General features: G+C 39.6%; 1 protein-coding gene across 1 annotated transcript in view; it reads right to left on the bottom strand.

Annotated features, from left to right (window-relative positions):
* DNAH10 (dynein axonemal heavy chain 10) overlaps positions 1-24,240 on the bottom strand; it is a 50,063-nt gene extending 25,823 nt beyond the window's left edge. Inside the window, exons 1-43 of the mRNA XM_038152651.1 lie at positions 23,878-24,240; positions 23,480-23,572; positions 22,885-23,000; positions 22,294-22,465; positions 22,063-22,070; positions 21,826-21,981; positions 20,911-21,141; positions 20,128-20,318; positions 19,480-19,678; positions 18,626-18,820; positions 18,307-18,477; positions 17,483-17,659; positions 16,961-17,134; positions 16,164-16,333; positions 15,307-15,458; positions 14,753-14,917; positions 14,096-14,303; positions 13,062-13,218; positions 11,462-11,935; positions 11,140-11,298; positions 10,681-10,806; positions 10,499-10,601; positions 10,088-10,266; positions 9,294-9,505; positions 8,840-8,996; positions 8,175-8,408; positions 7,951-8,073; positions 6,983-7,216; positions 6,268-6,491; positions 5,507-5,776; positions 5,237-5,420; positions 4,831-4,965; positions 4,313-4,465; positions 3,563-3,751; positions 3,314-3,460; positions 2,553-2,744; positions 2,269-2,387; positions 1,952-2,110; positions 1,524-1,659; positions 1,267-1,389; positions 961-1,095; positions 444-657; positions 81-200 (exon numbers count right to left, since the gene is read on the bottom strand). Of these exons, the coding sequence (XP_038008579.1) occupies positions 81-200; positions 444-657; positions 961-1,095; positions 1,267-1,389; positions 1,524-1,659; positions 1,952-2,110; positions 2,269-2,387; positions 2,553-2,744; positions 3,314-3,460; positions 3,563-3,751; positions 4,313-4,465; positions 4,831-4,965; positions 5,237-5,420; positions 5,507-5,776; positions 6,268-6,491; positions 6,983-7,216; positions 7,951-8,073; positions 8,175-8,408; positions 8,840-8,996; positions 9,294-9,505; positions 10,088-10,266; positions 10,499-10,601; positions 10,681-10,806; positions 11,140-11,298; positions 11,462-11,935; positions 13,062-13,218; positions 14,096-14,303; positions 14,753-14,917; positions 15,307-15,458; positions 16,164-16,333; positions 16,961-17,134; positions 17,483-17,659; positions 18,307-18,477; positions 18,626-18,820; positions 19,480-19,678; positions 20,128-20,318; positions 20,911-21,141; positions 21,826-21,981; positions 22,063-22,070; positions 22,294-22,465; positions 22,885-23,000; positions 23,480-23,572; positions 23,878-24,085 (7,444 nt within the window). The 5' untranslated portion in view covers positions 24,086-24,240. The remainder of the gene's footprint in view (positions 1-80; positions 201-443; positions 658-960; positions 1,096-1,266; positions 1,390-1,523; positions 1,660-1,951; positions 2,111-2,268; positions 2,388-2,552; positions 2,745-3,313; positions 3,461-3,562; positions 3,752-4,312; positions 4,466-4,830; positions 4,966-5,236; positions 5,421-5,506; positions 5,777-6,267; positions 6,492-6,982; positions 7,217-7,950; positions 8,074-8,174; positions 8,409-8,839; positions 8,997-9,293; positions 9,506-10,087; positions 10,267-10,498; positions 10,602-10,680; positions 10,807-11,139; positions 11,299-11,461; positions 11,936-13,061; positions 13,219-14,095; positions 14,304-14,752; positions 14,918-15,306; positions 15,459-16,163; positions 16,334-16,960; positions 17,135-17,482; positions 17,660-18,306; positions 18,478-18,625; positions 18,821-19,479; positions 19,679-20,127; positions 20,319-20,910; positions 21,142-21,825; positions 21,982-22,062; positions 22,071-22,293; positions 22,466-22,884; positions 23,001-23,479; positions 23,573-23,877) is intronic.
* Between the last annotated feature and the right edge of the window lie 50 nt (positions 24,241-24,290).

Raw genomic sequence — 24,290 nt, 5'->3', positions numbered from 1 at the left:
CATGTTAAGTTGCCATGCATTCAGTGGCGGCACATTGTGAATTAAAAGCACATCATTGCTGTATTTTATCTTATACTCACCTAGAATGTCAAGAAATTTCACTTCAGGATCATGAATATATTCAGGAACAAGTTGCATCCAAGGTACCCACTTTTTCTGAGATTCATCAAAATGGAAGTCATACAAAGTTGGCAGCTGACCTGCAAACCATTAAACAACTGCAAGTTTTATAGGACACAGAAATATTTCCTAAGAAAACAACCTGATTAGATGAAAATGAAGGGTATGGTTATAGACCAAGTTGGGCAACACTTTGTTCCATTTACAAGTCATTTAACCCACTAAGTCATCAACCAAATTCCCCTACTCTAGCACCTTCATGAAAACTATCATTTTTCTGTTACAATGAATGGCATTCAGATTAAATTATGACAAGATCCTACCTGGCAGCTCCCCTGGCTTAGCCAGGACATCCTCACCCTGAACAATAGTCATGCAGGAAACACGTTTAACGTTTTCATCAAATTTAATTCTCCCATCATCAAGAAGAGAAGCACCTAAGGAGCAATACAAAGCTTCCAAGAAAAAACACTCCAGAACATCAGGATTTTCAGGCTGTACAAGTAGGACATCCAGCATCACAGTCAACTGCACGACCTGTTGGAAAAAGGACAAATCTGTAAAGAAAATTGCCCTTTAGATGCACGAAAACTCTTAATATGTTTTCAGCTGATTGCTGGTCTTTTGTTCTTACAGGTGGATCTACCTGTATGTATAAAGTTCAGTAGAAGAGCATTGTTAGGTGCTGATTGGTTTGGTGTCTCTGTGTGCTCATCAGTAGGAAATTGTCATTTCAGCACAGACTTTTCTCCTGTTCTTTCTTTGGAAAGGTTTTACTTTCTCCATCATTCTGTTTTCTTTTTAGTTAAGCATGTTCAATCTTTATTCTCTGTTTCTTACCATATTTAAATCTGTTTGAGGAATAATGGTCTTCAGCTTTCCTTCCTGTTTGCCATCCACAATTCCCTCTATAATCATATCAATAAGGTAAGGCACATACTTTTGAAAGAGACGATCCAATTCCACTTTCTCTTCCTAAGGAACACAAAAAAGACAATAATTCAGCTGGAAAGAAAAATTTTGACAGCAGAGCTTCCCATCAATACCTAGCTGACCAGATATGGTTGTTCTTGAAGGAAACAATTCTACCAAAGACTGTCTACACTGTTCAATACAAGTACTCCAAACAAATGCAGAAATTCTCACCTCATTTTCTCTTTTTTTGACCCACTTCTGCCAGTAGGGCTCATATCTCAGATTTTTAGGATCTACAAAGACCATTCCACAGCGGGATACTGTGGCAGGAGATGCATACTGTAAGTCCCCAACCTATAAAAGAATCACACAAGAAAATAAATGGTAAACAAAAAAATAAAATGGTAAACTGTAACTGCTTTTCAGGCCTTGAAGCCCCATCTGTATCTAACCCTTCCTGAGTATCAAATGGTACAGTCCTTTCTTACCTCAAACAGCAAAGCACAGTGTGCCTGAAGCCGGATCCGCTCCCCGTTTGCCAGGGTCAGTAACTTGTTGTCATCCATGACAGAATTCATGTTTTCAACCCACAGAGCATCCACATCTCCATCAAAGAGAATGTACCTGTGCACAAGAGCCACGGGGCACTGACTGATCTCTGATTTTGCTAACATATTTCTGAATTCAGAAGTGTCAACAATGGGGTCATTGTCAGTTCAGGTTTTTGAAGTCTACCATTCATTTTTTCTAAGTGCATGGTTTCACTGAGACTAGGAATTCACAGGAGACAGAAAGACCCCTGGACACTTTCTATTTATTTAGTATTTGTTACTTTCAATAGTGCCATATCATTTTAATTTTAATTTATGTAAACCCCAGGATCTCAAAACCACCACAATGATTTCTGGCTGCCTACCTTCGCTCTTTCTTGTCAGTGGGTCTGTTGATATCCCGAAAAATGTTTGACAAGACTCCATCTGTCCAGTCTCGTGTGACAGGGTCAAGGATCCCATACAGCTCAATCACACTCATAGCTTTAGGGTTCAGTGTGTAAAGCTTTGTCAATAACCCCAGCCTAAAGACACAGCAAGAAAAGCAACAGTAGAATGTCATACTATCATTTCATGCTAACCCAAGCAAATACTCTGGGCAGCTGTTGATCCTGTCATGGCTGGAAGGGCTGAGTAGTACAGACTGTGCCATTTTACAGCCTGATTTATATTCTACACTCACTTGTTTTGGGCCTGGCACAAGGTTTTAATAACAACTGTCTTGCCACCTCCAGTAGGTCCAACCACCATTGTAGTGTGGCGAGTTAACATTGTCTCATACATCTGAACTACTTTATCCACCTGAAAAATAAACATGGATTCAGCAGATTACTGTCATAACTCTGTGGACAAGGTCAGCAGCACGTCTATATCAGATAAATTTTCCTGGAGCCACTCCAGGGTGCAACAATGCACCTACAGCCTCACATTTACAACAAAACCTCAAGCAATTACCATTTTTTATACCTGGACTGGTAGAACAATATAACCCCGTTCTTCCAGCACTTGTTCCACAGCATCATTAAGGTCAGGGTAACGAACTCGAGGGCAATCCAGGCCAGGAAACAGGTCAGAGATTAGGCCAAGGAAGAGAGGTACATCTTCAAACACAAATTTAGGAAGATTCATATCTCGCAGAGCTCTCATTAGTACAACATCCTAGAAAAACATAGCAAAATCAATCTTTACCAAATACTTATCAGCTAAAATGAGATACTTCAAAACTTTAAATCTTTAAAAACTATTGCTCAATTATTTCAATGCAGCTTTTAGAATGTTTTTTTGTCATCAGTTCCTAGTGGAAACAACAGAGGTTATTTTATATGGATTAAGAATATCAATAACTAAGAATAATACACTGCCTTTTTCTACCATGTTAATCAAATGCCAAATGGCTGCAGTGGCCCAAACCACAGCTTCCCCAAGGTGGAGCACTCACTGTTCAAAAACCAGTTTTTGCTAGTCATCCAGAGATATTCATCTGGCTATTTGCATCCTGGACTTAACAAGCAGAAAAATATCTTATTTTCCATAGATTTCCCTACTTTGACTGGAGTTCTAATGGCAGAAAGCACAATGAAACTCAGTAAGAACAAAGGGAAATAATAAGATAAATAACACCAATGTTCCTATTTCCATTCCAGACAAATTACATCAGATGGGGAAACACATTACCTTTCTAATGAAAAAAAGATTATATGCCCAGGGTAGCTAAGCAGCAAATCTACCTCACTGAGGTCTGCTGATCCTCTTTTCAATTCTCCAGCCATTACCAACACTGACTTAAGGGCCCGCAGTCCAAAATCATAGTGATGTTGTTTAGAAAGCTGTTCCCTTGCCAACTTGTACAGCACTGTCATCTTTTTGGCAAGGACCTGTTTGAGATTTAATTTAAATGATCACAAATATGGACATTGCTACTGGTCACGCAAACGTGGGTGGGTACATGGGTATGGTTAACAACAGAATTTTCTTACCTTTGCTGTAAGGAACCCTTCAGAAAACAGCATTATTTCACAGATCTGCTGAAGATCTGGTACAATAACAACCACAGGCCTGAACAGAGCTTTTACAGACTCAGGGAGCTCAGTCCGGCCAGCATAACCAGGATTCATCGTAATGAAAATGCCAATACGGCTATCAAGGGAAATCTCCTGTCCTTCAAACTAAAGGCATAAGAAAACATTAGAACAACATGAATCAGCAACTAAAAAAAAAATACTATTTGCTCAAAGAGAAAACCAATAATACTGGGCCACCCACTTAGGACAAAGTGCTAAAATATTTAGCTTTAGAAAGTCATCCTGATGCAAACAGTGGGATGAATGCACCTTCTTTAAGATATTTAACAAGCCTAAAATTTTCTGTCTGAGGTTTTTTAATTCCAATAAGCATCAGTAAATAAAGCCTCAGTAAATAAAGCTTCACAATCCACATCAAGTTAAATTACTGCTGTTCCTCATTACTACTAGGCTATTACCCCATTTACTTGCTATTATCCTATTAAGATCACTTTTATCTCATTTCACAAAGGAACAACCTAGCAAAGGATTAGGCAATCAGCAAGGCTTTAACATCATTCAAACCGCAAGTACATACTCTGGAGCTCGAAATTTTCAGCACAAACGAAATGCAGAGGCAGCAGCCCTTTGATGGGGTCTAACCCTGTATCTTGCCCTGGAAACCAAGATTAGTCTTCACAATTACTCCTCTTTTTTAATGTTTACCTGAAATTTTTTCCACCCATTCATTAAAGCGTTTCGGATTGTCTGAATCTGGGAAGAAATGACAGAAAGCACGGAAGCGTCGATGCGATTGAATTCATCAAAGCATCCCCACGCACCACACTGGGCGAGGCCTGAGAAAATTTTACCCATTGCCTAAAGGAACAACAAGAAAAACTTCTCAGCAGTGACTATATAAAGCATTCAGCGTCAAAAAACTTTGGAACACGTTAAAATACTTAAAGGTGGATAAACCTCTGGTCTTGCAATAATTACTTGCCAAGTGCAGACTGCCTATCATAAACACATACCATACAGACATTGCTCCCTTGTTTGAAAGGGCCTGAAATTCCTTCAGAAATGTATTCAAAATTGACACTTTTATTAAATTTAATTATCAAACAGCATGGTATCTCTAAGGGAGATACTCATGTAGAAGTTTAGAGTATGTCCTGATCCTGGGCACTGATAAAGAGCAGAAATTGGCATTTTATCAGAGAACACAGATCTTTAACTCTTACTTTGAAGTCCATGCCTTCTCCACAGTTTGTCACTACGCACAGCAAGCCCAGTGCTTTGGCCAGATCCTTGGTTGTTTCTGTCTTCCCTGTACCTGCTGGCCCTGCTGGTGCTCCTCCCAAAAACATTGATAGAGCCTTTGAAGACAAACCAAAAAGCAAAGCACAGCTTGAATCAGATTTATGCTAGGCTGGTAACAAAACCACAAATGAATCCTTGGGTACAAAAAACTTTTAAACTTTGTGAACACATTCTACATTGTCTTTGGGGCAATGAGGTGAGAAGGAAATCACAACTGATTTCAAACATCTTAGCGTTCACGCTGGGAGACAGCAGGAAGAGGCAACAAAACCAGGATGTGCCTAAGTATAACAAGGGCTTGCTAGCACAATGTCCTCGAGGGTGCACCTGCGTGAGGGTGAGGTAGATGCGGTCGGTGAGCGGCGTGATGACGAGCCGCCCGTTGAGCCCCATGTACTCGTAGCCGTAGGAGAAGGCGCCGGTGCACTGCCGCACCATCAGCTCGTCCGGCTCGCGCTCCCAGTAAAACCGCAGCTGGCTCTCCCACTCGAACTCCTGAGCCTGCAGAATGCTGCACACAGAGCCCACGTGAGCCAAAAGGATGGCAGTAGCACTCCCAGATCTGGTGTTTGCTCAGGAGTTGGAGGTGGTGCTTACCTGTCTCTGACAAATATATCGATGATGTCTCTGGCGTGCACGTCGATGATGAGAACAGTGTTGTATTTTTTCCTGTCATTTTTGCTCAAGGGCGTCATAATGCGGGTAACCAGGTCATCGATTTGCTTGTGCATTTTTTTAGCATAAAATTTCATTGCCTGCTTTTCTCCCATTTTCACTTTCCGAAAGACATCCTCTACCTCCCAAGTCCACCACACTTGATTAGCAGCAAGCACCATCATGCCTTGGAAGAGCAACATCCAATCAACTCTATGGAAAACACATACAGTGAGGGAGGCTGAGTTACTGTTTATTTTAAGTAACTGATCAGGAAAGAAAAAAAAAACAAATAACAACAAAAAAGAGGTTTCTCCTGCTCCTGCAACAGCTACAACACAAGTCAAACTTTTCAGAGATGCACAGAATTCTATCAAAGTATGCTGTGGGATTTCAAAAGCCTAGGAAATATTCCGATAGAAAAGCTGTTTGTTCAAGGTATAAAATTTCCAAGTGGTATTCATTGTAAGAAAAACTTACTGAACACGTAACACCAAAAATAAAACTGAAGATTTAGGAAAATAGATATAAGAGATTATGCATTCTTCATGGTTGGTTAAAATAGTGCATGTGAATGTATTCATATCCCTCCACATAGAGAAATACAGACTAAATTGTGCAGGAATTGTAAAATTATGCCTTAACTTTTCTATATCATTAACACATCAGGTTATTTGTGTTCCCCTTGACACTGATTGTTTCACCTGCTTCTGTCTTCACAATATCGAAAAATGGCTTCCTTGGTGAGGCGGCGGTTGCTCCGTCTCATTTCCTCCAGCACTACTGTCATCCAGTTCTCCACTCTGCCCACAGCAGGGACATCCTGCCGGAACTCCATCACCTCCCCCTCAGCTGAGATCATGGCTGTGGCAATCTTCTCATCATTGTCACCGTCCTTGAACCTCAGCGAGGCTACATTATCAAACATCTGAAATGCACCAACAAAGAAATTCACCGGCATTTTAGAAACAAAGCCTCCAAATGTAAGTGTATGCAGCCCTGGCTCTCCTCCAGAGAAATGGATCTGACTCCCAAGTAATCAAACATAAATGCTGATGTATAGCCCAGCAGCAGAACTGCAGAATATCAAGCAAATAATCAGGCCCAAATGGCATTGATTTTTTTTTTTCCCCCCTAGAAAATGAGCTAGGAGGAGCTACAACCTGTGAGGAAAGTTCTTCAATGATAGATAACTCTGGTGTATCTTGAATGTTCCTCTACCATAACTGCCAGTGTGAGAGGCAGCAGAGACTGCATCAGACCTGATCTGGTTATTCAGAAGCTTCTTCAAGATGCTGCCAGGATTCTCTTTGTATGCAAAAAATATTCATGCATCCTTAGGAGCATGTGCAGTAAAGTCTGTTAAACTTTTTAAAGCACCTAAAAGCACAAGACACTGCAGAAAGCCAGGCATCGTACCTTTATCATGTGTTCCTGGACACAGAGTGCGCTGCTGCTGCCAAGGATACTGAGCAACTCGTCATCAGATATAAAGAAAAATCTCGGGAAAGCATTTCTTTTGGAATCCAAATAATCATTCAAACTTTTCTGGCATTTCTCCAGTACATCGTTTATATGGTGGAGGTCTGACAGACGATTTGGGGCTTCACAGCAATTTTTTATTATCGGGTCTTTTACAGTTTCCTCCATTATCTATACAGGGAGAAAAGGGTGTTGAGAAAATGTTGAACAGCAATAGGTTATAATAAATTATATTCAAATAATGACAAAGCATGCAAACAGCACAAGCAGTACAGGACCTTACAGAAGTGAACCAAAGGTTTTGAAATGGTTTTGTGGTGCTGCAGTGCTGTATGAAAACATGAAGGTAGTGTGTTTATGGAGATACAACTGTAAAAGCAAGTGTAAGCCCAACAAGCCTGTATCCCCAGTCAGGCCAGCGTAAGCACACGTACACAATGGTACTTCAGGGAGTGATCAAACGTGATATTTAAAATCAAAGCACTCTCTCAATTTTGCACGTGGGAAAGTAAGCCATATTCATACCAGGAATATGTGTTCAGCTTGGGAACAGTGGCATGACGCAGGAAAGCCTTTTTAGCATGTACATAGCTCCTCAGTCAATAGGAACACATCTAAGCTTCTTACCAAGATAAAAGTTGTAAACAATGAAAGGAAAGGAGGTTCTGCCTACTCCATGCTGCCAGCCAAGGATCTCACATCTTCCCATATTAGCTAAATCAGGAGAAGTTTTCTGGTTATGACAGATGTGAAGTAAACCAGAAAATTAATGGGTTCCCTAATCTCATATTCAATCAATTATAGCACATCATTCTCAGTATTACACATGTCACAAAAGACTGTAAGTAACTATGGAACTGGAAGCAAAATGCACTAAATATGCTGATCACAAGTCAGTTACTTGCCTGTTTAAACATTTGGTCTACACGGTCAAACATTTTGACTTCCTCTGGAAGCTGTGCTCGGATATCTCCAGCCACAAAAATGCTCTCCAGGTACATCCATTTTCTCTGAACTGATATCCAGATCTACGAATCAAATGTTACCGTCAGAGGAAACAGAAATACAATGGAAAATCTGGATTATAAATAACAAACATTAATTATTTAGTCCAGCACTTTCCTCCTACCTCGCTTACTTCACTAATCAATGACAGAGTTTTTTCCCATTTTTGTGCAGATGAAAGAAAAGGACCCACAAAGCGACTGCCCAAAACACTCTGAAGATTGACATTGTTGTCATCAAGAGTCTCTAAAATTTCCTCTACGGATCCCAGAATAAAACCTCGTGTCTCTGTGCCTTTGGTGTACACTTCTACAGGGAATTTCATATTTTCCCACGTTTCTATTATTTCCTTCATTCCCTGCATGTGAACATAAAGAAGATGCATATTTCAGTCTTCAAAACTGGAGGTCTATATTCTTAGCAAAAAAATTAAACAGCTAATGCAGTTAAATTTTTGCAGATTTTCTAACTCTGGTTTATAAAGAAGCAATCTATTTCAAAGAATGATAGCAAGAGAATTGATCCTTCTTCAGATCCATTTTCATAGGACAAACTCTCTTACTGTAATCATAGAAATCCAATATGCTGCTGCCAAACCCAATTCTGCAAGGATCCTGTGCCAGTAGGAGCTCATTAACAGAGCTATAAATCCCAGCTTATGTAGCTCATGGCAGCTCCCCGAAGATGGCCAAACTTGTAGTCATGCCAATTTAAGAATCTTAAATAAAATTGATTATTGTCATCCTTGTCTTTTTAGTTTTACTAGGATTCTATAATTCAATACATTACCTTCTCAATGCCAAGTTCTTTAATAGCAGTTCCAACTATATCACTGATAACCACGGTGTGTTTGTGAAGTTCCATGGCAAACATATTTTCCAAAGTGAATGTTTCTGTTTTCATTTCAAACCTTGTCCCTGTTTTCTCCATAAGGTCTTCCCAATGCCTGTTTTAAATTGACACATCAGTTTAACACCATAAAACAGTAAAAAACAAAAACAACTGTAACATATAATAATGAATTTATCTTTAGCCTTCTGCTGTTTAAGTAAGAACTGCTAGTCTGAATAAGAAAATTATCCCAGTCATTGCAGCACCTTTCATGCTATTACACAAGTTCACTAGGCAGAAATAAATTTCCAAGCTCTAGGACATGGCATGACCCCAGTAATGGAAACTGAAAGTTCTAACAAAACACATCAAATACTTCTGTATATAGTGATGTAAATAAATCAAAACAAACCTTTCTCTTAAAGCTTCATTTTTCAAATCGAGCAACAAAGGAATGGAGTTTAGAAAAGCCTTCAGTTTTTTATCCAGCTGCTTACATATTGCCATACCACGCACTTGTCTAGGCAGCTTGCGAACAGCTTTCAGAAACCCTTCAGTTCCATCCTGAAGAACCTTGACATTGAGGTTTATCCAGAGTGTCTGAGACCACTTCTCTTTAGCTGCCTGCAAACAAGGACATTAAGAAGGGAAAAAAATCATATTCCTTTTAGTTCTGACCCCCAAAACATAATTGTATTAACATATTACAAACATAGGGAGAGATAAGTTCATGTCCAGGACAGATTCATAGCCAAACACAATCACTTGCACAAAAACAGTCAAAAGGGAGTAAGGAGAACAGGACCATACTTTACAGGGCATTTAAATTTTGGAAAAATAAAACTTCTTAAAAAATAGTTAAAGCCTGAGATACCCACTGCCACCTGTGGGTCTATATCCAAATATCCAAAAGCAGTTTCACTGAACTGATCAGGAACCTTGTGCAGTAAAATGCCATCCAACAATTATTAGAGGCTGGGAGAAGTCTGCTCCTATCTGATGAGAGGATGTGTTTGGTCCACCATGGAGACACTGACAGTGCTGCACTAATGATATTAAAATAATTTCACAGGGCATAGATTATTTCGTACAAAGGCTTCAGGATTGACAGTAACCAGGGGGCAATGCAGCCTCTTTTTGTCCCCATCTTTGCTGTGTGTCTGTGCATGAACACGTGTGTCCCTGCAGACTCAGTGTGACACTCACTTTCTGTTCTGCATAAATGTCATAGACCTGCTTCATAGCTTTTGCATCTTGCTGTGCTTTTATTAAGTTTGGGTACACTGTTCCTGGCAAGCCCAGAAGTTTCTCAGCACTGCCCAGTTCCCGCTGCCTTTCTTCTAATCTCTCTAATTCTTTTTCAAACATAGCCATGAGTTCTAGTCCTGGAAAAGGAAAGAGATTTTTCCAGATAAATCATCACAGGGATCATCATGGGAAATAAAACAGAATGTGTATACAGTCTGTAGATGTTCCAGTAGTAAAAACGTTCACATTCCCAGCTGATGAGTTTGTATATTAATAAGGAAAGCATAATTTTCTTGTTTTACATAAAATTTGAATTGTCTGAAGACTAATATTTTCAAAACATCACTTCACACACATTAGTCCATTTACCTTTATCAAGATCATCCCCAACAACACCAGGCCCCTCAGTCAAGAGTTTCTGGAAAAAATCTTCTGTCTCTTTGCTGTAGTCTGCAATTTGTTGCTCTGTCACCTAAAAAGAACAGCATTTAAACAGTTTTATTAAACAGTTTCCATTTCTAATTGTTTTCTATACTAATTACAAGTATTACCTTTATGAATGCTTCTTTTACACCTCCTTTACAATCTAGGTTGCGAGTGATTTCTGCTGCTTCCATAAGGAGAGTCTCCCACACTTCCCTAAGACTATCAGACTTCTCTTGCTCTTCTTCAGGTACCTAAAACAAAACAAGTTGCACCTCTCACAAGACATAAATAGACACACACTTTCACAAGAAAGGGAGCAATATGTGCTCACATTACAAATGTGCAAAACACAAAACCAATACTGAAGCGACCTTAATCAGATTTAAACACACGCCATATGTCCATTTTAAAGTTGGCACAGAGATTTGAGAAGGGAGTCTGGACTACAGATTCTCCAGACATCCTTCAAACCTCAACAACACTGTAATTCTGTAACACGTCTCAAAAGGAAAATATTTCTTCATTCACATGTGAGGCATTTGTGCCCTTAGCTCACTGAAAGGTTTGATGAGACATGCACTTACTGGAATATTGTACAATGCAAGAGTTCTGTATCTCTCCCCAATGTCCAAGTATCTCAGCTCCACCTCAACAGCAATGTCTCTGACCACTCCAAATGCGCTCAAGACAACTCTGAGATCATCCAGGGTTTCGGGAGGTCTATTCAGATTCTCTGATAATTTCTGTAAAAAGTAAAGATCCTTTCCAGAATCGACACTGACAAAGCAATTGTCAGAATTACAATAATGAGTCAAACACAAAACATAAACAAATAATATGTCAGATTCATTTCTTAGTCTATGTGATAAAGATTAAAAAAAAAAAAAACAAACTGAAAATACCTACGTGAATCTCATCTTGAAGTCTGATGAGCTCCTCTCTTGCTAACTTATTAAGCAACTTCCCAAGTGACATCAGCCAGCTTTTGGCATTCTCCTGCACTGCAGAGGCTAAAGGAGCCATCTGAAGCCTGATAAATTGTTCATCTTTAATCAAGGGCCATTGAGTCACTTCCTGAGCTACCTTCATATAGAACTGCAAGTGCTCATCAAAGACAACACAGGGAGGCTTTTCTGCAGCTAAACGGTCCAGGACTGCATCTTTGTCTGATTTCCACAGCAGGTCATACTTATTCCATTGGTTCAAACACTTCCTGAGAGATACCAGGAGTTTTTGGACATTCTGAGTGATGAGAACAGCCTGTTCAATTACCAGAGGGCTCTGGGAGACATCACTGTAGAAGCTGAAAGTGACAACTTCATCCACCCTGTGCTGAGGAGGGCATTCAATACACGTACCGTGCATCCATCGTATGAAGTGCTGGAGAGTTTTAAAGACAGGGTCAGAAAACAGTTACCGTGTTGAGTCATTTGAGTTAAATCATTCATAGAATCAGCTGGGCTGAAAAGCCCTCTAAGATCACTGAGTCCAAGCAGTCCAGGACTGCCAAGTCACCCACTAAATCATACATGTCCTCATGGTGCCACATCTACACATGCTCCAGGAACGGTGACTCCACCACTTCCCTGGGCAGCCTGTTCCAATGCTTTCTTCCCTTTCAGTGAAGGAGCTCACCATTATTTAGTACACAATGTAAGAAGTGGTATCAATTCTCAAATCAATTGTTTTTCTGACAGCAAAAAAGAGATCACACTTTCCCATCAACTTTAGAGGAGTTCATTTCATCCTAACAAAACTTTTCCATGCTTTACTCAATCTGCTTCTAAGATCTGTTCTGATTATAGCATGACAGAGAGGAAAAGGTATTTGCTCAGTCAGTCTGATTGCAGCAGTAGAGAACAGCAAATCTGAGCAGAAAAAGCACATTTAAACTAAATTTATTCATTTAAGGTGACATCTGGAATCATTTGTCCATCAGCAGAGGGCAGGAACATTGTCACATTACTTGGCTTCTTTTCAGGAAAGCAGTTCAGCGTGGAACTATTTATGCAGGAAAATATTGCTACATCATTGCCAGTTAAGTTAGATACCTAATCTAGGTATTTGCTGTCCTTTCTCCAGCATTTTCTGAACTGTTTTTTCTGCTGCTTCTAATGTAATGTAATGCAGAGGAGGCCACTCACGTTCCTTATTCCACCAGCTTATGCATCCATCAGAAAGCAACACCTGCAGTGCAATCTGAGAGGTACTTCCTTCTGATGTATGCTGGTTTATAGAACCAAATCGTGCCCTTATACTGCCAAAGCTGCTATAAAATCATCAACAATTTTACCTGAGTAAAAATCGTATGGATTTTTTTTCCCTTGATCGTCAGTTTGTAAAATTAGGACAGTCTGTAAAATTAGAGCAATGTGCTGGATATTTTGATTTCAAGATAAAGCAATATGAATCTCCCCTTTGACATTTATGCTTACCCAAGCATAAAATTAGTTCATTATAATCACAAGCAAACTGGAAACAAAAAGAAATCTTCATCAAAAATCACCTTAGTGACCTCAACACAGTCTTGGATAGATTGCATAGTCATTTTTTCAATCTCACTGGCATTAGGTTGCAGGGTTATCTCAGGAACAGATAAAACAGCTTCTATTTGTAACAGTGGCACATTTGCAAGAACAGCTGCATTAAAAGCCTGTAAATTCCTGAGAAAGGAAAAAAAAATAGCATCAAAGATAGAAATAATCAGGTGTTGCCCCCAGGAAAACACCCCTAGAAAGGCTGCAATTTTCAAGTGTATGCTTGGATCTGTAAGCTGAGTTATCACTGATCCCAGCTGGAAACACTGATGTGTCTGGGAGAAAAACTGCCCCACTAAACTGATTTAATGCAAAAGCTGAACTTGCTAAAAGAAGCTGTGGAAAGGAATGAATGGAGATACTTTGATGCAAAAGGATCCTGAGACTGTGGCTAACTTCACTGCAAGAGTCCAGACAAGCAATCATTGCAAAGTCATCTGAGCATGGATCAGATTACAGAATATGGATCATGGGAAGAAGAGATGGCTGGGAAGCTTAGATAGATATTACAACAGAGCTGCAATGCTGTATTGCAATAACACCTTGCTTGTAAGGGAAGCCTTTATCATATTTTGCTCCAGCACTGGCCTCAGCCACTGCAGAACAAGGAAAACCTTCATTCTTGGACTCGTGTCCCATGCAGTACAGGGAGGCACCTGGCACCCTGACAGCAAGTTCTCAAAATCACATTCTTTAGGAGAACAAAACCTGGATTTTAGAGATAAACCAGGGAAGTGCAACTACACACATTGCAGCAAACGTGTCTTATTTCTCTCTTCTGCCAACAACATGCCAATATTCATTTTTTCAGAATCTGGGTTTCCTCTGCACCATGTTATCAGTTCTCCATTCTTCACAGGAAAACAACCATTAGAAATACAAATCTTCCACAGATTGTTAGTCACTGATGGGTTCAAACAGAATATCAGTGCACACACTCATCAAGAGATCCAGGAGAACCTGAAGATGACTGGAAACTCAATAAAGCAAACAATCCACTTACTTCACAATTAACTGTGTCAACACCTGATAAATCCTATTTTCCCAATATGCATAATAGGAAGCTAATTTTGGAGATCTGCCACTGTTTGTATAGGCAACTCGTCTTTCCACCTCTATTAGCAATTGTGGAATTGCAGAATACTTTCTAACCAGCTGTTCCACATCTTTTGCTTGCTCACACTTAACGTAGTCAAAAAATTCTTTTGCTCCTGCAACAGATACAAAAACTAATATTATTAACTGCAAAAGATCTAACAGCTTTATACACTGGAATAATTACCTGAGTTTTATTTGTGAACATGAAATTGATTTTATATAATGATAAAAAATAACTTATTAATGCTTAATTTATTAATATTTCAGCCCTCTGGCATATGGATTTTAATCTGATTCAATTATTTAATAGCAACCTTGTTACAGCCATGAAGTGTTGAAAGAAATTTGATCCATCACTCACCCAAGTGACAGAGAGATCTGGCAGACAACCAGCTTGCTGTCATTTCCACCTGAGTTCCATCCTCTGTTACACCCTGAATTACTACTATAACCAGTTTTGGTAACAATTAAAAGGGTTGATCTTAGCAACTAAAACCACAAAGGAGCAGATAGAGAAAAATAAAACACCACAAAGCTTGGAAATGAAAATATAAAGACTTACCAGGACATTTGTCACCATTTTTTGAATGTGGAAACTTAAAGAGATTTGTTGATTCTATGGACCGAAGTTTGCTGTTTATGTCTTCAGAAATATGATGAATCTGATGGACAAGTAACTCTAATCTCCCAATGGTTTGTGTACATTGGACAATAAATTCACCAATACCTTGAAATAAATCAGAACCATCTGTTTTTTTTCTCTTTTAACAAGTATTTCATCAATGCATCAAAATGGCCACAACCAGATATGTTCTACCTCTAAGAATGACCCAAGATTCTGCAAAATCATAAATTAGATGTTTCCTCAGCTAATCTTTCATCTTGCTCCCTTACAGATTTTAGCTGAGGGTTTCTAACCATCTCCAGTATTTTACATATAATAAAAACACAAGAAATATGTCCTGGATCAGAGTTTGTCTAACCTGCTATTCTGCCCCTGTGGCAAGAGGATGGGTCATATGTTCTGCCATCATAAAAAACAGATTGCAGAAGTGAGGAGATTTTCTAAACTAAAAATAAATGTCCAAGGCCATTTTAAAGTAGTATCTCCATTACCCACAGATTTCCACGTGAGTCTTTTTTGTCCTGCTTTCAATATTCTCCAGAGTTCTTTGACATAGTTATCAAGAAGTTTGGTTTCTGCTTCATTCATCATCTCCATTAATTTGTGATAGCGATTCAGCATGACTTTCAATTTATTTGTGTACCTAAGGAATGTAAGAAACACAAAAAACCAAAACACATAAATGATAATTTTCTTGAAAAATGTCTACAAACTCCACCCAAGAGCAGAGAACTTCCATTGTTCTATTCAGACTTCCATATAAAGCAAAATTTGCAGAACTAACCAGTGAATACGTATTGATTATAAAAGTAATTTATTTCCCACTGAAAACAAAGAGAAGTTTCATATGGTTCCAACAGTAGTTGGACAACCCTCTCCTGCCCCATCTCAAAGTTTTGGAGACAGGCTCAGTTTGCAGCACATTAGTGAACAGAACAGGTGAACTTTAAAATCCATTTAGGAACTTCTTGGCACATCTGTGTGCTAAATGTCTGTGATAATTTGGACACAACTGACTTACCCAAGGCTGTACAAGAAGAATGCAATAGTGTGTTTAAATGAGCTGAAATCTAAATGTCAGAAAGAATTCATTGCACATTATTTTCCTCTCATGTTTGGACAAGTTGTTAATTTGTATAACAGTCCTACAGCATAAAGGATGCAAAGAGTGCCAGAGAAAAGCTTATCAGTACAACATGGCCATTAGAAATTGTACCCTGAAAAGAAAGAATCACTAAGGGGTCTCATGTTTCCAAAATGTGATGACTCAAGGCCTGCTCCTGGAGTGAAATCACTTGAAATGCAGCCACAAGCCTGTATGTGAGCAGATATTCTGTTACAGCCTTACCTAAGGTATTTGTCTTCCTGTAATGCCACGTATCTCGCCATTTCCGGGACTGGAAGCCCCAGGTGTTCCATGTACTTTGATTCAGTGATAATCTCTTGGATTTCAGGAGAAAAATTCAGAGCGAAGCGGATACCTTTCCTGGTGGTGACAGGCTCATCTGTTGCAGAGCTCTACAACACAAAAAAGCAGCAGAAAAGAGAAGAGCAACAAACTCACATTACAAGGCAAAGGTGAGCTTTTGGAGACATTTGATAAGGCAGAAGGTAAAAGTCAGAATTACTGACATTCAGAGCTTGTGGAAATGCCATTAAAATTCAATAGTACCCTCAGCATTCTTGGTTCAGAAATTACACAGAACTACCTTTTCAGTTGTCAATTACAAGAAACAAACCAAAGCACCTCTGTTTACACACTGCTGCAACCAGTTACAACAGAAATCCCAGGGGAAACTCAGTCGGACAAAAGTTTAGTAGGAACAGGATTCTGCAAGATCTCTACTGGAAACATCCCTCTCACTAACTTCAGTCCCAAGTAGTGCAGCAATGTCCCAAATGTTGTACCAAAACCTAAAAATTAACAGGAACTACAGCACAGAAGAACACACAGAGAAACAAGATTCAATCATTTGCCAGGTGATTCAAAACTATGTCTTATAAAGGGCCACAAACAATTCTCAGCTCAGAACTTTTTCTAAATGTGTGTTTAAAACACTACTCTCAGAAAATTCTTGCTGACCATCCGGTAAGTTTCAGTTTTCCCCTCAGAGGAGCCTGGTACACAATCTTCCTACATTTCACCTGCTCAGAAGTCTCTGGATTAACATTTGTTGCAGTCCCATCAGCGACAAGAGTCAGTAGAGTATCTTTCAGTAACAACTGAAGCACGTGTTCTGCCCTCTCTCTCCACTGATGGTATTTTTGAGCTTCATACTCCTCCATTTTCTTGGTCACTTGGAGATATATTTGTTGCACCTAGAAAGGACAACTCTGTATAACTCATTTTAAAGATCATGAGAAATGTTTAACCTGTCCTAATATGGGCTCTCAATATGGCTCCTGGTTTTTATTAGATAAGAGAACAAATACCAGCCTGTAATTTATGCAGACACTGGAGAATTTGGGCTCTTGAATTGTGTAATTGATTCCATCACTGTCTCCCTGGGAAGCAGTGGGAAGGTTTCAATCCAGTTTTCACATCTAACATGGCTTGCTGTGTGCAAAGACTTGGGGCTTCCCCTCACATTAGAGCACTTTCACATCTGTAGAAGTGTGTAACAAAAGTGTTTCTTCCTTCATCAAGTACCAAAAGACCCAACATACCTCCTGTCCACGTTTAGAGGCAAGCAACCCCTCTTCTTCTTGGAACAGGGTAATGGTGTGTCTGATCCGATGGGAAAGGGATCGGGACCAGGATATTGCTCCAGCCACTGGAGGATGGTTCTTGTACAGAGGTGGATCCTTGAGGTTCTGGACAAAGATTTGCTCAACAATTTTGACCTAGAAGAGAATAAAATATTGCAAGGAATCGTTTCCCACTGCTTGTCCATGATCACTGTCTGATACACAGTACAACTTGTGAAGCTAATTCCAGCAGCAGGATAAAAATCATTATTTTGTCATTATTTCTATCTTGAGGAACTGTCATTATGGCAGCATGTTCTGTAAGATTATGTTTTATTTTTAAGTTTAATGTTCTTTGAAATATCAAGATAACAGCTGATACAAAAAGCTTCCCAACATACATTCTAGCTTTCCAAAGTTGACCTATGACATCTTCTGATCATATCATGAACTTGGTCATGACAAGAAAGCTGTAGAGCATAAAAGATCCATGTTCCCGGGAAGGTTGAGCTGCTGTTTACAAGGTGCAAGAACAGCCACAAGCCTTGCTGCATTCAGAGCACCTTCCTGTTCCCACACAGTGTCTCACATAGACAGATGTGCACAACACTTCAGCAAATTACACAGACTATTTCTCCAGCTTGGTCCCAAAAAAAGAGAGCAATTATCATGTTTATTTATAAAAGTTTTCAGTCTTTTGCATAGTAAATGACACCACGCAGGTATTTAGACATATACAGATTTATGATTTTCATTAGGTAAAGAACTTCATGTACTGGGTAAGAAACCCCTGAATTGAATACCTCTTTACAATACTGCTCCAAAACAACACGGAACTTTTTCAGGAACTGCTTATTAATAGCTTCAGGGATCTGGAGGTGTTTGTACTTTAACAGCATGTGAAAAGCAGTTTCTGCTGATCGAAGGGTTGTAAAAGATTCATCAATAAATCTTGTCATCTTTTCTTCAATATCCTAAACAAAGGAAGAAAGCAGAGAAACCCTGTCACTTAGAAATTCATCCTGCAAAACCAAGAAAGGGGACAAAATGAAAATACTTTTTAATAAGAGCAGTCAAGCCTATTTTTGCTGGTTTTTGGCAATCACAGTATATGGTACCTACCAGAACATCTTCTCTAAACTCTTCCATAACAAATGCCCAGTCACGTGCATTTTCCATGATGAAAGGGTCAAAGCTCAGGTCTTCCATAGGACTAATTACTATATTTACTTCTCTCTGTAGTTCATCAACACCCTTTGGATTTTCTGACACAGTTATCAGTTCAGGAATAAATATATTGTGAAGCTCTTCAGCGACCTATTCATTCAGGAGAACATTCCATAAAGCTTTCTTTTTAATATTTTTTCTACCACTGAACACATTATTGTTAAATTTTTCCTTTAAAAAATATCAGCCACTCACAGAATGACCAGTTTGTGCTACGATTTAAATTTCAAATATTTCAATATGAGACACTGAAAAAAACAAAGCAACAATCTACAAGCCCAGCACTTCAGTTGTTATAGCAGATAATACTCAGTTATTAGTCCTTTTCACTCCACTTTACACACAATTTATTGATTGTCCATATTGCTAATTACCCTGACTTAAATTAGCCTAAACACAGCACCTCTCCATTCATATGTTATTCTGCAATTAATACACAGATTGATGGCCAAATTTTATATTATAGTATACTTAAATAGTGTTTTATCTACCTCATTAAGGTACCCATGAAAATCATAAATGTATGAAATAGTTGCTGCAAGTCTGTTATGTTCACACCATGTACAAGTGGCACCTTTCCCCAGCCAGTACCTGGAGTAAAGTTATTCCACCTCCAGCATTAAGGCACCGCTCAGGTCTCAAACACAAACCCAAAAGTTGTTAACAAGTCTACGCCTACAACACAAAAGAATCTCCTCTACAGAAGACAGTGATGAAACAATTTCTTTATTTATTGTCTCTATTCCTACCTGAAAAATATCATACAGATCTTGACAGATTGAAACCATATAATCCGTTTTTTCAAATAAACGTTTCAGGTCAAATTTCCAGTATCTCTTACTGCCTGACTCTTCAACTTGGATACAAGTAGTAAAATAACATTTTTTCCATTGTTCAAGAGTGTTTTTTGCTTCTGTTATTTTCTTTTTTGCAGCAGCTGTGTCTTGTCTATTAATCAAATCAACACAATTAAGATATTATAGATAGAAATGTCCACTGGAATAATATACCTGCTTTAGCAGCTTCTAACTACACAAGATGTAGGCAAAGCTTATAACTTCTTTTCAATGTGTCTGTGAAAGGAGATATTATTTGAGGAGTGATTTTGGTTACATTTATGCCACTTTTTTACCTCTATTTTCTTGGTTCGTGTTCTTTACCTCTATGTCTATTGGTTCATGTTCTTTCAATACAAAAGAGGACAAGAATCTGTATCTTCAGGGCTGATTTAGTAATTTATGAAAATTACAAAATAAACTGACTTTTAATTGACCTCCTAATACAACTTCAAAAAATACAGACACCTCTTGGGTGGAAGTATCATCTACTGCACTTTGCGTAAGGCGAGCAAACTTTTACATAAATACAGCCCAGTTAAAGAGAAACCCAGCACTTACTTAAAGAGTGTTTGCAGGTCCACAACTCTGCGCACTCTTTCGGAAATCTCCCAGGAAATTCGTTCCAAGAAGGGCACCATGCGCGCATCCTTGTTGTAGTGCCGGGACATGATCCACACCAGCCTCAGGGCGTTCAGCAGGGAAGGGATTACACTGGAGATAACATCAACCCCAGTGCCAGTGGATAAATTCTATGAAATGCATATTGTGGGTAAGATGTCATGAAAACATGCAAATTCATATTTAGTAAACTAATGTTTATTCTGTAGATGCCTCAGGTTATGGAAGTCTGTAAGATTATTAAATAAATAATCTGGACAGACAAGGAGACATCCTGGTGCCTGAATAACACACCTGGTTAAAGATGTGTAAATCTGCACCTTTTGCTCCAAATTATTTTAGGTCCCTATTTTAAATTTTGGCTCAACTCTTTGTTTGGATGATCTTCAATAAAATTTCAACTTTGAAACATCAGCTATAATTTAACTACCTAAACAAATAGAGAAATCTTTGTTTTCCCCAGTTCAGCTATGCCATCAAAACACCCAAGGTTGGACTACAAACCAAATGCTCACAGCTCTGAGCTTTCAGACATTAGAACCATTGAAACTCACATAAAATAAGCAACTATTTCTTAAAATTAAATGTAATCTGTTAATCTAGAATATATCTTTATTGCTGCTAAAGAGTGAAAAAATAAACAAGAGGTGATTACATCAACAGAGAAACCAAACTCAGGAAAATACAGTTTACACTTGACCAAGTTTTCTCAAGGGCAGGTACCTTCAAATGGCGTTCAAGAGTTGAGAGAAACTTAGCGTTATCCTGAGCTTCCATGTGATGCTTTTTGAGGTCACTTAAGACTATCTGTAAATCTCCAGTAAACTCAGGTTCAGCTTCCTGCAGTATTTCTAAGACTTTCTGCACCTCTGGAAGCTTCATCTGTTCAGTAAGAGCCCTTAAAGTAGCATTATTTTCGCACCAGAGGTTAATCTCTGCAAGTGGACCATTACCCTACAAGTAATGTGGAATCAAATACAAAAAGATGAATTATCATTATGCAAGAGTGAATATTTATAATCAGGATTATATTTGTTCCTTCTTTACAATAAACTTTATGCCGAGATAAACTTGATATGATTCAACCGTGCAAAAAGCCAGAGAGAAGTTAATCCTGAAATAAAGTTATACACACACTGAAGGGAACTGCTTTTGGGGAGTATATCCCTGAGCTTATGGCTTTTGCACAGGTAACTTCACAGATATAAAATCCCTCAGCATGTTTAGTGATATTAGTTATACATACATTTGCAGACTCAAAACCTGAAAATAAGAATTTTTGCTTTTGTTTGAGATCACTTTTTTGCAAAAAAAATAAAAAATGTAGCTATCTATTAAAAAAAAATTACTCAGTGCAGCTTTTAGTATTTCTTTAGAAGAGAGCAGATAACAAAAGTCCCTTAGTTTTCCACAGCTGTCCTGTGTGGGTAGGATCTGCAGTGAATTACTTCATATTTTATTTATATTCTACTTCCCAGAGCCACACAGTTCCTCACTACTTTTGTTCTCCTTTTCACGAATTAGTAAAGGGTCTTCCAAGAGTCAAACATGAAGAGGAATTAAAAATTAACACAGTTCTTGTGGAGAAATGCAAAGTCTCCAGGAATAAAAGCGTCTTGGTGTTACAGGCAACGTTACCTGCGGAACCTTTTTCAGTTGTTCCTTCAGAACTCCAGATATTAATTTCTGCCAGGTCACTGCACAACGTTTCAGAGACTGAACCACTCCTGGAACTGTGGCAAGAACAGTCACTTCTCTGTCTAGACTTACAGTGGGCATCTCCAGTTTAAGATGCTCTACGGGAAGAAAACGCACACAGAATGAACAGTCTTGTTCCAGCAGCATTGGTAACGTGGCACCACTGGATATGTCCACTCCCTCTCCTACCCTTACTCCAAACTCCTTCAAAGACTTATCACTGATTCCATCCATTTCTCCACACTGCCTGCTATGCTTCAGGGTGGGAAAAGCACAGCTGGTATCAGCAAAGAGCAGCTTTAATCAAATCTATTTCTTGTTCTACATAAAGCCACTCTCAGGTGAACCTCGTTCTACTGCCATGTGCTCTAATCACCACAGTGCTGGCAGAGGAAAACTTCACCTCACCTGGAATGCTCAGCTGAGTTTCACTCCCCATCACAGTATCAGAGTCCTCCACCGACTTTCTAGGCTCAGTCTCGGGTAAATTCATTTCTTCAGAATCTGTGTTTTCACTGTCTGAATCAAGGGAAGTTTTCTCAGTCTGCTGCTGACCATGGGAGAGAGCTGGTGAAATCTGCTAGGATTAAAACGGGTGCCACAGATTAGATGGTTCATATTAAAAAAAGCTTACAAGGAATTCACTTAAACATTAGATATTGTTCTTAAATTTAATTTAAGTGAGTCTCCTTCCATTTCACATCCATAGCATCATTTTCTGTGCCTCAAGTTCTGCAGGGGAATAGCTCCAGCATGCTTTTATGAAAGTGTGTAAGCACAGAAATAGAGGTGTCTGGTGTCACACTCTTAAACAATTCTCAAATAGAGGGAAGAAATGGGGAAACAAAATATCAAATAAGCATTCACAAATATTTCATTTTAGCATATGAAGGTCACTTATTAAATATTAATATTTCTTATGCATAGTCCTTATAATACTAAATAGGCAAATCACTCCTAGAAACACTCAAGATTCCATATATGAAAGCTGTTATTTACCTGTGAGAAGGTATTCTTTAGCATCAAGAGATCAAAGTCAGTCAGCATACCAGACTTTATCACTCGAGGAAGAACCTCATTAGCTTCAGTCAGGTCTTTAGGTACAGGAACTGTTTCTAAACAGTATAAAAAAAATTAGTATAAATCAAATTAATTGATATGGAAAGTATAAAGTCATTTTCATAATAAGTTAAAACTCCAATAAAACACTACTAGGTTTGGTGCAAGTCATGTTCAAAACTAGTGCTGGTTTTAATAGTGCAAATGCATTTTCAGTAAGGACAGAACTATACTTCAGCATCATCACCTGGTTCTAAGTCTTTACAAGTCAGCCTGATAGTTAGAATATAGTTTTCTGTTCAAAAGAACAGTGGCTTGATTTGAACTCTTACTCTACAGAGGAGGAAAATCTTGCACAGGTATGCTGTTAAATGACAAAGCATTCCCAGCCCTGGCTCTGAGTGCTTTCCTACCCAGTTAAGTAAGTTGGATGTGCACTATCCTGAGTCCCGAGGTCTATCATATCTTCACAATGGGAAATGCTGTTTAATGCCAAACTGAAAATGCTGAGGCTGCGGTTCTTCAGGGCACATACCTTTGGTGTCTCTCACAAAACACACAGAAGAAGCTGACACAAATTCTTCGGGAATTTCATTAAAAGCCACATAGAAACGCTCACTCGTGCCACCTGCAAGTGCACAAATGCAAAATGGGAGGAAAGCATGATATAACACTGCAGAAGGATGATGCAAATCCCACAAATAGAGGGGACAAAATTATAGAAATGGGTGGGATGTAAGGGGTTCGGGAGAACACAGCCCAAGGCATAAAAAGGCAGGAAAAGTGGTAAAAAAAGGGGTCATGGGGCTGTGACTCAGCTGACGGGAAAAAGAGGGGTTTGAGGGAGGGGGAAACAGGGAGCTGGGGCCAGGCAGTGCCCAGGGAGAGCTCAGCGGGCCGGGGCAAGGGGACCCTCTCCCACCCCCTCCTCACCGGCCGGGCCGGGCCGCTCGGCCCGCAGCAGCAGCAGCGCCGTGCCCGCATCCTCGCCGCCCTCAGCGCCAAGGCCGAAGAAACGCAGCACGACCCGCGCATCCTCGCCGCGGCTCAGCAGCTCCTCGAAAGGCGCCGGATCGCTCAGACCCAGCAGGGAGAGCGCTCGGTCTCGCAGCCACCGCACCCGCACGTCGTCCAGGCTCATGGCGGCAACCGGCCCGACGCCTCCCGGTGGCCACGGCAACGGTGCGGGGTGGAGCGACGGCTGCTGCCCGCCTTCAGCCCGCTTCGGGAGACTCGGTGCCCGCCTCAGGAGGCGCCTCGAGCGGTTGTGTTCCCGTACAGAGCCCGCCCCGCGCTACCGCCCGTCGCGGGCGCTCCTTCTTCTCAACACCGGCCGCGCTGCTTCC

The sequence above is a fragment of the Motacilla alba genome, chromosome 15, assembly GCF_015832195.1.
Source record: "Motacilla alba alba isolate MOTALB_02 chromosome 15, Motacilla_alba_V1.0_pri, whole genome shotgun sequence".
NCBI classification, from domain to species: domain Eukaryota; kingdom Metazoa; phylum Chordata; class Aves; order Passeriformes; family Motacillidae; genus Motacilla; species Motacilla alba.
The sequence above is the reverse complement of the archived record's forward strand: the minus strand, read 5'-3'. Positions and strand labels throughout refer to the sequence as shown.